Source organism: Syngnathoides biaculeatus, chromosome 10, assembly GCF_019802595.1.
Source record: "Syngnathoides biaculeatus isolate LvHL_M chromosome 10, ASM1980259v1, whole genome shotgun sequence".
Classification (NCBI taxonomy): domain Eukaryota; kingdom Metazoa; phylum Chordata; class Actinopteri; order Syngnathiformes; family Syngnathidae; genus Syngnathoides; species Syngnathoides biaculeatus.
The window spans coordinates 13,563,416-13,575,611 of record NC_084649.1 but is presented as its reverse complement, the minus strand read 5'-3'; the positions used below and the strand labels follow the sequence as shown (position 1 = coordinate 13,575,611).

Genomic DNA, 12,196 nt, shown 5'->3' with positions numbered 1-12,196 from the left:
AAGCAGCAAAAAATAAAAAAATAAAATAAGTTGCCAACAGAGGTGAGTCAGACCCAAGTGTGACTGTTTTTAAATCTAGGTTGAAATCTCTTTTTTTAGTGCACTTTTATTTTTCATATATATATATATATATATATATATATATATATATATAGTGCGGTCATTTTTTCCCCGTTTCAAATGTTTTTTTCTTGGTATTCAAATGCTTTTAAACATGTAAAGCATGCATATGAAATGTGCTCTATAAATAAATTTGCTTTGCTATATGAGTACTGATAGAAATAGTTACCTCCGAATGCTTAGAGGCACTGATCAAAAAAAAAAAAAAAAAGACTGGATGGCTCATTGGCCACCAAAAGTTAAGTTGCCATCCGCCATCTTGATACTCCCAAAACAACTATGCCGACCTGTTCAGCGACAGCGATTCAACTGCGTTAATCGCCAGTTTCGTGACTGTGAGAAAACTTTCCACAGGCAAGTTAGAAAGATTTACTTTGGCACTCTTAAAGTTAGTTTATAAAGTTTTTTTTTTCCATTTTCTGATTAGCATAATTGACTTGAACAAAGTTTTGTTTACGGTTGTTGTTCACTGTTCACTCTGTGCTTCACCTTTATCGCCGACTGTCTAAACGCAAAAAAGCGATGTAAATATTTTCCCGAACCTCAGTGGATAAGCAAGAAAACATTTTCTGTGAAATTTTTGATGAAATTCATAATACAGAACTCTGTAAATTGAATTTGATTTTCAAATGTAAGGAAACAAGTTAAAAATTTCTGTCTGAAATGGGACGTCGCAGAGACAACGAATGAACAATGCGTTTAAGCATGTATTTCCCATTGCGCGTCCTTATGTCCAAAAATATATCTAACTGATTGACTTCAAATTGAATGTTTTTATGACAAAAACTGCTTAGTTTTTTTGCTATGTTATGACGATAGTACTTTACAGCGTATTTTGGGAAAAGTTAACGTCACGGAAATCGGGCCCTAGGTAATATGCAAGGTTTCTTGGTAGTCATCGTGTTATAGGACTTTCCTTTGCACTTGGCATTTTTTGGCTTACCAAGTCGAATTAAAAATCCTTCATGTTACCAGAACAGAAAAAATGTCAAGCTCACACGACCAGTTTTAATTCTACATGCTAAACTTTGAGAAAAACCCTGCCATAATCCAACCTGTGGTCCATGTCCTCCACACATTTTGGGAGTACCAAGATGGCGGCCGGTGGCTTCAACCAATTGACATACCGCTCCATGCGTAAGCGCTCTTTAGTCTTTTTTTTTTTTTTTTAAATCAGTGCTTGGAGGGCGCTGGCTTAAAAAAAACAAAACTGGGGAGCACACGGCCCGCAGACCATAACTTGGTCACCAGTGTAAACAGACACGAGACATTGATGACGTCACATACATGCGGTTGCAGAGTCCAATCGCATGAGTCGTATCCTCAGAGTGCCGCTGTGCGACACAGCCACCACAAGGGGGCGCGCCGAGGTCGTACCACTGTTTACTGTTGACTTGGTCACGTGACACGCCGACATCGAGTTGTTCAACAGCTCCCTGAGTAGTCATGGCGGTCTCCGGGAGTCTCTGGGATGGAGTAACTACCGCCGCCGCCGCCGCAGCAGCAGCCTCGTGATTCCTTCTCGCCACCTTCATGCGGGTCTGTATCCTCCGGTGGCCCCGATATCACGAAGACCCCACAGGCTGCTCGAGCTTCCCCCCGCCATGGCCGACCGCGGCATCGAGTGGTCGGCTCTGCCAAAAGAGGTCAGGGACCAGCTGGCGGAGTTGGACCTGGAGCTGTCCGAAGGTAAGAGCACTCACTCACAGGTTCGGCTTGGCGACGAGGCGGCCGTACAGCAGGTGTAGTTTGGCGGCTTGGGATCTGGACACTACTGCAAATCCTCCTTTTTTTTTTTTTTTTTTTTTTTTTTTGTAAAGCATTAGCTTTTGAAACATGCTCGTTGAGTAATATGATTTATGGCATTATTCATGTTGCACTTGAACAGCTGCTTCTTGTTTGTGGCATGTTGTTTACCGTGTTTTGTTCATATTTAAATAACCACAGCTCCATGAGAGAAAATGGGTCAAGTTAATCAACCTGGGGGCATTTGTGTATGGGTCATATCTGATACTGGCAGTATGTACAGTATATATTAATCCATCTTCAGACATGGTGCTAGTTGCCCTCCTCTCCAGCATCGTTGCCTTGAATGTGCACCAGCTACGGGAGACTTATTTGTTGTGTGAGCGCGATAAAACAAAATGGAATATGATGATGATGGTGGTGGTGGTGGTGGTGAGTGTTATGCAATTCAGTGAATCACAGTGCAGCAGCCTGATTGGTGCCGTGCAGCTCTCAGGTGGCTCAAGGGTGGATGAGTAATGTCACGTTCAGCCCAGCGCCGGGACCCACTGATTATGAGCTACAAGAGGGATTGGGGTCCTCACTCACCGAAGTGCAATGTTCATCATTATTGCATCATATATGCACAATTGTATGGTTAACATAACAAATTAGATCATAGATTTGTCCATCCGGGATATAAAGAGCAATTCTGGCCACAGGAATAAAACATTCAGTGATTTTTTTTTATTTATTTATTTTTTTTTTGCTTGTGTCAAGTCAAACTGTGTGCCTGTCAAAGATGTCAGACAAAACACACTTTTTTTTTTTTTTTTTGCTCCTTTGCAGCCATATTTACATTCATAGTAGGTCAACCATTCTAGTAACGCACAATAATAAATAGCTTGGTTTCCTATTTATGGAATTCAGCTTTTAAAATAGGTTTTCCCCAGCGTTTCAGATGAAGACCCAAACACTGGTGTGGTAAAGATCAGCAAAGAAAAAAAAGTATTTTTGGGGATGGGAAAAAATAATACATGTTAATCATTTCTCAAAGTGTCGCCTCGACGCTTTCATTTCAACTGCTACTCAGGAAACTCCTTCATCCATCCATGCATCCATTTTCTGAGCCCCGCTTATCCTCACAATTTAGCTGACAAATTTCAATTCAAATATCCACCAATGTGCTCATACAGGCTCAAATTTCGAGGGGTTCTCCAAGTTGCCGGATCAAAGTTACTATAATGTTCAAATGACTTCATGTGTTCTTAAATTTTATATTGCTGGAAAGCCAGATATGTGCTTGTGCAATGAACAGCTAAAAGTGCATGTAGAGTACCCCCCAAAAATGTGTCAAAATCCCCAACAATATTCTCATGTTGGCATCAGCTTGAGTATACTGGACGTGTTGGAGGGACCAACACAACAACATTAGTTGACCACTCCTGGTCAAGGACTTGGATGGCATCCCACAGGAAAATATCACCAGGCTGGTGAACAGCATGAGGAGGACATGCCAGTCTGTTGCTGTGCATCGAGCTTCCACACACCCCAGATGTCCTTTTCTGTGTTAAAATGACGAATACCAATAATTTTCCTTTATACTTTGGTAGAGGGCTGCTGTCAAATCAGGTGCTTCCCCATTACCTTTTTTTGAACCAGGGACTGGTTTTCTTAGGGTTCTCCACAGACTTGGTAGCGGAGTGTTGGGGATTGAGTTTGAGTTGACAGGGACAATATTCAGATGAATTTTTGGACAAATATCCATCCATCTATTTCCTGAGCTGCTTATCCTCACGAGGATCGCAGCAGTGCTGGAGCCAATCCCAACTATCATTGGGCAGGAGGCAGTGCACACCCCAAACTAGTTGCCAGCCAATCGCAGGGTACATGGAGACAGACAACAGCCGCACTCACAATCACACCTGGGGGCAATTTAGAGTGTCCAATGAATGCATGTTTTTGGGATGTTGGAGGAAACTGGAGTGCCTGCAGAAAACCCACGCAGGCACGGCGAGAACATGCAAATGACACACAGGAGGGGACCTGGGTTTGAACCCCGGTCCTCAGAAGTGTGAGGCCAACGTTTTAACCAGTTGCGCAAACGTGCCGCCTAGTATAAATATATATATTTTTATTCCTAATTTGACTTTGACTCAGTCAGAGTACTTCAAGATAACGTTTTCCAAGTAGGCATATAAATCACCTCAAATCGTCACCCTTGTTGGTGCTTTTCCCCCATTTTAAACAAACTCCAAGGACGTGTTTTTGGGTCATTGTTGCATGAACAAAGGTGCTATTACAGAGTTACATAAAGTGTGTGAGGACAGAATTGGTCATTTTCCCAAAATAGGCTTATATAATTTATGGGCAGACTTAAAAAAAAAAAAAAAAAAAAGAAAAGTCCATTGTTTTATTGCAGACCACTAGCAAATGATATAATGCATGACTTGGGGTTGGAACCACTGATCAAACCCACCAAATAATTAGAAACTCAAGTGAAAACCAATCAGCACATATTAATGTCTTTACCGACATATATTTGGATATTTACAACATTTTGTTGGACTTCTCAGGACTTGGACTTTTCTTTACAATCCAACTGGCGCGTCATTTTCTTCTTTTAAATTACTCATTTCTAATTCAGATGTTGCATTGGAGCTCATTTCAATGTGCACGTATTACCAAAAAGCATATATTGTACATCACAATATTCCATCCATTTCCTTATGCCGCTTATCCTCACGAGTGTCGCAGGGAGTGCTGGAGCCTATCCCAGCTGTCAACGGGCAGGAGGCGGGGTACACCCTGAACTGTTTGCCAGCCAATCGCAGGGCACATGGAGACAGACAACAGTTGGACTCAGGATCACACCTTGGGGCAATTGAGAGTGTGCAATTAATGTTGCATGTTTTTGGGATGTGGGAGGAAACCGGAGTGCCTGGAGAAAACCCACACAGGCAGGGCCGGGATCAAACCCGGGTCCTCAGAACTGTGAGGCCAACGCAGCTGATCCACTGATCCACACAATATTGCTCACGTCAAATCAAGTCCAAACCTTTAGGTAGCAGATATATCGCAAGTGTCAGTCTGGAAATCTCTTACTTTTCTTCCATATTCCATTCTGCACAACTACAGTGCAACTATAGCTGAACACATATGGTTTTCACAAAAAAAAAAAAAAAAAAAAAGAGTCCCCTTGGTCCACTTTATAAAACACGACGCGGACGGATCATGTTATTGCTCAACATGATGTTAAGGCTGACTGCAGCTTTCCAGCATCATTCAAGTTGTGATCCACATAACCAACACTTGCCTCTCTCTCTCGAGGGAGTGACCTCATCAAGCGACCCGGTTCTCAGGTCTCAATGAAGAGCTTAAGCAGTTGACGCTTTTTTTTTTTTTTTGGCAAGTGATGGGCTTTTCCAACTTTCACTCATGTTTTGTGCTTTTGCTTCACCTCTCAATCCTGGAAATGGAAGGACAAGACCAGAGCGCAAAACATTTCAGTTTGAAAGGGCTCAGTTTGAGAGAGAGCGAGGCTTACAAAGTCTACTGTTTAGTGATGCTGTACTTATCTTTATCTTTGACACTGCAACAGTAAAGAAGCAGATTTTTGTATGTAGTGTATAGTCTTACAAAACTGTTGCAGATGGAGTTTTTACTCGAGAATTATATATTTATTTTCCAACACTCAATTCTAAGGTAATTAAAAAATGTATCTCATAATAATGTTACTGTAGATACTTCGGAATGTGGAGAAGATTCTTTGTAAATAATAAAAAATATTATCTACTTAGGGCGGCATGGTGGATCAGCTGGTAAAGCATTGGCCTCACAGTTCTGTGGTCCCGGGTTTCAATCCAGGACCCGCTTGTGTGGAATTTGCATGTTCTCCCTGTGCCTGCGTGGGTTTTCTCTGGGAACTCTGGTTTCCTCCCACATCCCAAAAACATGCAACATTAAGTAGACACTGTAAATTGCCCCTAGGTGTGATTGTGAGTGCAGCTGTTTGTCTCTATGTGCTCTGCGATTGGCTCGCAACCAATTCAAGGTGTACCCCGCCTCCTGCCCGTTGACAGCTGGGATAGGTTCCAGGACTCTCCGCCACCCTTGTGAGGATAAGCGGCTATGAAAATGGATGGATGTATTACCTACTTATAAAATGAAATCATTCCGGAAGTTGTTTAATCACGTAATTTTTTTTTCATAAATAAAAGCGCTTTTTACATCTAAATAGCCTAATCCGTTCCATCCCCCTGCCAAAAATAAGCATCCAAAGTACATAACGTAAACAATTAAAAAGAAAAAAAGTCCATTTACCTTTGGCGTTGGGCGAAGAGAAGGGTGAGTGACGAGCAAAATGCATCACAGGGGACAGAGGAGGAGGCAAACGTTTGACAGCTGAGAGAAAGCATATGCACAATTTCTTTCAACTAAAGATTATTGGGGCCCTTGGTGAAGAAAGATGAATAAACTTGCAATGAAAAAAAATGAAAAACTCACAAAAAGTTGTATTTTATCAACATGCGCTAGGATGTGACAAAGCGTGTGAAAGCACTAGCGTGTGATTCGGTGACGCTCGAGTGTCGGAGGGAAACGAAGAGCATGGCGGGTAAAGATTGAGGTCCCTCCTAGCCAATGGGATGCCAGGAAGATGCTGGATAGCCAATAGGAGACCAGCTCTATTGTACCACTTTCAAACCAAGATACAGGATGTTTATGTTCGGTGGAATGTTTGGGACTGCGGATAGCAGCGTCTATTTTTTCCTTTCATATCCTGAATTTTCCTATGTAACCAGAGACAATATTGAATATTTTGTTACAAGAGACGTTCGTCAGTCGAGGTACCACAGTATGTACATGTCTATCTGTAAAACAGCAATCCACGAACAATATCAACAAAAAGAAATACTACTACTGTACTGTAAAGTTATAATGTAGATGTTTAAAAGTGAGAAAAATGTCTCTGAATTTAAAGAAATAGCGTGGTGAACAAAAAAAAACGCATCTTTCTCCAAACGCAGGTAGATGTGTGTAGAAATTCAAACATGTCAGAATGAGATCTACTTTCTGACCATTTCAGTCTTTTCAAGCTGGAGTGCAAGTGGTAAGGTGACACCCCGAGTGGGGCTGTCCCTGGCCTCAGAGGATGACGCCTCTGTCTTTGCTTTGCAACTTTACACCATAGCCTCTGCGCTGTCCAGATGCCCTCGCCATGCTGCCACATTCTCCAACCGTCAAATGCATCGGCCGTCTGGATCAGTGGTGTGTTCTGCTCACGATTGGCCGAGCAGCATCTGGCACTCCAATAAGGCGGGAGGTCTCTCGTGGTTATCTTTTTTTCAGCAACAATCTTCCCATTGTTGTTTGGACTGCGGCTCCCTCAGTAACAAGCAGAGGAAAATATGCATCACAGAAATGGTTGTTTTCAGAGAGAGAGAGAGAGAGAGAGAGAGAGAGAGAGAGAAACACCACCCACTTTAGGGTCTGAATGCAAGGACACAAAGAAAGCCATTGAGGGGATCAAAGACTTTGCGATTGAGTGGGACTGGAATTTTGAATCGTGAGCCATAATTGTTAAAGCTGCTCAACTTGCTAGCGTGCAGCTCTCCTGGCATCTGTGCACTTGATTGTTTGGAAGTTAAGACTGAGAACCCTACAGAAACTTCCAGTTGCATCAGAGCATAATGATTAACAATTTTTGATATATAGCGGAAGAGATTTCAATACAAATTGGTTATTTATTTCCCTTATAAAAATATGAACAATAGTAGTCAGTAGTAAGTAATAATTGTCATTTGTGCACTGAATTTGGCCGAGAGGAAACGTGTAGGTCAGAGTTAAACCGGATTCTGTAGCAGACTTGATTGTGCTTTTAAAGGACCTAAAGTACCGTAATTTCCGGCCTACAGAGTGCACCTGATTATAAGCCTCACCCAGTACATTTGTAAAGGAAATACCATTTGGTACATACAGAAGCCGCTCCTGTGTAAAAGCCGCAAGTGCCCACATTGAAACCCACGTTGAAACACGAAGTTTTTACAAAGAAAGACTGTAAACAGAAAGTGTTTTCAAAGTTTTAATACATTAGCTTAGCTTAACATAGCAACAACACGGTAGCATGAACAGGGCTGGTAAAAAAACAAAAAACATACCGGTAAAAGAAAAAACAACAGCCACGGCAGCTACACAGTAGCAACACGTTAGCACAGCACTAACACGGCCGGTTAAACAAAAAAAAAACATCCTAAATCAGTGAGACGCGGCAGCAACCGCTAACCGCTAGCGTGGCGCTAACAGGACCGGTTAAAAAAAGAAAACATACTGAAAAAGTCACTTCCTCGACACATATATTCCACCGATCTCACTCTTACCTTTTCTGCTTGAGTGCTCCCTTGCGGCCGTTATAAAAAAAATTATAATAAAGTAAGTGGTATACTGTATATATAATTAAAAAAAAAAATTACCCGCATCACCACATAAACCACATAGTTGGAAGCGTGTGAAAAAAGTCGCGGCTTATAGGCTGGAAATTACGGTATGCTTTTTTTCTCACAGTTTAATACAATTCGCCAGGTTTTTCCAATATCTTAAATGCTACAAGGATAAAGGATTACAGCAGTGCTTTATTTGTTGCATGACCATAGTTACTCAACACACTGGGTACACGCTGAACTGGTCGCGAGTCAATCAGAGGGCACACTTATACAAACAACCATTTACATTCACATTCACACCCTTGGGCAATTTAAAGTCATCAGTTCGTTCGCCATACATGTGTTTGGGATGTGGGAGGGAACCGTTGTACCCGGAGAAAACACACGCAGGCACGGGGGAGGACAAACTGTAAACTCCACAGAGGGGAGTCCGGATTTGAACCTGGCTCCTCAGAACTGTGAAGCAGATGTGTAACCAGTCCCCCCAGTATAATATTTAGGTACTGTCTGTATGTATGTATGGATGTATACGAAAAGGCCGTCACAAGTGCTCAGTAAACTGCAGTAGTAATAATAGTCTCTCGCAGAAAATTGAGAATATAATCTTGTAAGAATTGTTTTAAATTCTGTATGCATGTGTTGTTGCTCTGTTTGTGTTCAAATATCTGTTGCTGAAAGGGTTAAACACTGCAGCATTGTTGATGTGTTGCTGTTCATTTTTATACTAGTTTCATTAGCTTGTCCATATTGTTTTGCATTGTGTGTGACTATTAAGCTCTTTGATCACACAAAGCAATGCAAGTTTGGTTAAATATGCAATGCGAAATTGTCTTTATTTTGTATGTAATGTGACAGTTGAGGTCAACTGGGAGTGGCAATAAACCGGTTGAAGCAAGTGCTTGGCACTTTTGTAGAAGAATATTTCACTATTTGCCAAACTGCTGCTTGTCGTGAAGTCAGCTTCTGCCATCCGGTGCTCGTCGGGTCACTCGTTACCACTGTGTGGGAAACTCTACACACAATATTTAATGTCTTGCTGAAATGAGCTCATCTTGAGCATGCAAGTAAACAACTGGCCACCTTACAGAGCTAAGCCAATGGTGAGCGTCACTTTCGCTGCGAGAGCGCCTTCTACTACTACGAACCAAAAAGTTAACAACAGTAATGATCGTTTTTTCGAATGCTAACATTTAAAGCGGCGGGAAAAAGCCTATTCTTACCCGCTAGCAGCCTGTTCTACGTTGAAAGGAGGAGGGGGGGGGGGGGGAACGAGAGATTACAGTCCTGGCTGCATCTCGCAATCTAGGTCACAGAGCATCAGGGGGCAACGAGCCTGTGAGCCACACTGGGCCGGGATGGGGATGGGACGGATCGCTCCCAACTACCAACATGACACCACTGAGGCCTTCTCTCTATCTGCTCCTCATTTCACCTTTATTTCACTCTTTATCTCACTTGTCATCAAGACTCTCGCACCAAACAAATCTCATGAGTAAAGTAATTCCTTTTTTTCCTCAATTATGCTCTTGTTGCGGACTGTTTTGCATTTGACATTTTACAGTGCATAATTATTCATTCAAAAATGGTCGCATTTTTTTTCCCCCATCACTAATCACCAAAGAAAGCATGTTACATCATCATGGTCTGTGTTGCATGAAGTCATACTTATCGCAATTATTTGTTGACAATTGATAGTCACTGCCTGAAGTAAAAAAAAAAAAGTAGAACAGAACCAAGTTTCACAAAAAATGCAGAGGCCAAACTGTAACAAAATAAAGTATGCATGATTTTTAGTATGTTCTGAATGAAAAAAACGGCAGCCGGTATGGACCCAGCCATTTTTTCACCACAATACATGATTTTGACATATATGGCTTTTTGTCACTCCCGCCATGAAAATCCACTCGAGGGATTTATTTTCGAGAAGAAGCAGGAAGCGACTTACAGGACAGTAGCGCACTCAAGCGGTCTCGTCTGTTTCTACTAGTTTTACCTGCTGGAAGGTAGCTCGTTGCTCCTTCGTGTTAGCCAAAATGCCATCTTATTGTATTGCTGGACATTGCTTGAACATTCGGGAGGATGGAGTTACTCTTCATATTTTTCCAAGATACGGTTCGTCATGAATAATGAATTGCACAGGTGCAAAGGACGAGAGCTTTGTGGGTTCCAAATGACAGGTAGGCGTGTATACAGCTATTAAGAAAAAACATAGTTGGGGGGGGGTGTAATCTGTAAATCATGGGTGCTAAATGTGTCTGTGTGCATCGGAAGGCTTCCGTGCAGCAGCCGCTGAAGGACGGCCTCCGCAGGCCTTGTGGATTGCCACTGGCCTTGTCGCTCACGGACGGCGTTTATCACCGCCTCGCCGAGGTGGATCGGGCGGGGAGGTGGTTTGGCCGTGATCCGCATATCATCTAAATATGGCTCGGAACAATAGGGTAATATTGCCCCGGTAACTTCACTCGGTTGTGAGATGTTCTGTTCTTCGAAAAGAGCTTCCGTGTCAGAAGGGCCGTGTTCGTCTCCTATAGTAGGGGCCACAGCGTGTTTTCAATGGCGGATGTCCAGGGTGACGTCACGGACAGAAGATGGAGCCAATATGGCGACCACTTGGATGTCAAATGTCACTTCCGCAACTTTGCGCATGGATGATGGGCTCTCTGCTCATATTTATTTTTTCATATAAACATTGAAGTAGATAATGTTATATGTATTTTTTATTACAATATCTATTTTAGAACGTTTATCGGGATGACACTTGGGCTTTAAGTTATTTCTTGTGGTGAAATAGTTTTGAATTCGAATTGGGTTGTGTCCATCCCCAATCCAAACTGTATTGCCGAAGACCAAATGATTATAAAAACAAAAACGTGTCCTCCAGTGGAGCAGCATGTTGTTCTCAGTCATTTCTAGACAGGCTCGGAAGTGGCAGTGAGTTGCTATTGATTCTTTTCAGTCGATCTTCGACTAATGCAATGGAAAATAACTACATCGTGCGTACGTGGGTCGTAGATGTTTTTACATGCACGTGCACACCGTAGCACAGACACAGGCAGAAACGAAGCCGATTTAGCCATCTATTCAAATGCTCATTAAGTGCTGCACAGGAGCTGTTCCGATGATCTCTGTCCCGCTCAAGGCCACCAGGCGGACATCTGTTGCTCTCCATGTGTCACACTCGGGCACATACTGGTTTTTTGGAAATGAATCCAGAGTGTTACGTAACATCTTAACTGCCTTTTTTTCGCCTTACTTAAAGCCGGACACCCACACATAAACACAGCACCAACAGGCAATATGGAGAATGCGTGGAGGCTTTGTGGAAAAAAAAAGATTGAATAATTTAGATGAATGCGCCACGCAAACACACGCTGTCAGTTGGGTGACTAAAATGTCTTGCTTTCAACTCCACAGTGAACTGCCTGAGCAACCTCACAGTTCAACCTTTTCATTTTAGTGCTCCCTTTGCGGTGGATCACATCTCTTACTGATATCATTTTCTAGACAATAAACGGTCAAATAACACATCTCACCATACAGATACAATATGTAAGTATATCAAAGTTTTACAACAATCAGTCTGACACAGTGTTAAGTGAACACAGATAATGACAAATGTATCGGGGAATAAATACCATACATAACATATAAAAGGTATTTATCACTGAACAGCTCTTGCTACAGCTTTTATTGGAGCTTGTGCAGCGGTTTATCTTTTTAAGGACAAATTCCTTTCATGAGCCATGTGCTTTATTATAGAGTAACGCAGGGATGCATGTCACCACCACACTGTGTGAGTCGCTCTGGACTGCTTGCCCAGCCCCAGGCCTCTCTCTTACACGTACTTCGTTGTGAATTTCCCACAAGCCCTTTCTGAATTAAAGCGGCCATGGGATATGCATGCAGAGCAA

At 42.3% G+C, this 12,196-nt stretch overlaps 1 protein-coding gene across 2 annotated transcripts in view; it reads left to right on the top strand.

Annotated features, from left to right (window-relative positions):
- The first annotated feature begins 1,539 nt into the window (after window positions 1-1,539).
- The window catches only part of dip2bb (disco-interacting protein 2 homolog Bb), a 46,861-nt gene continuing 36,204 nt past the window's right edge, over window positions 1,540-12,196 (top strand). For both annotated transcript variants that reach the window (XM_061832934.1, XM_061832933.1), the window contains exon 1: window positions 1,540-1,809. In XM_061832934.1, the coding sequence (XP_061688918.1) occupies window positions 1,725-1,809 (85 nt within the window). In that variant the 5' untranslated portion in view covers window positions 1,540-1,724. The remainder of the gene's footprint in view (window positions 1,810-12,196) is intronic.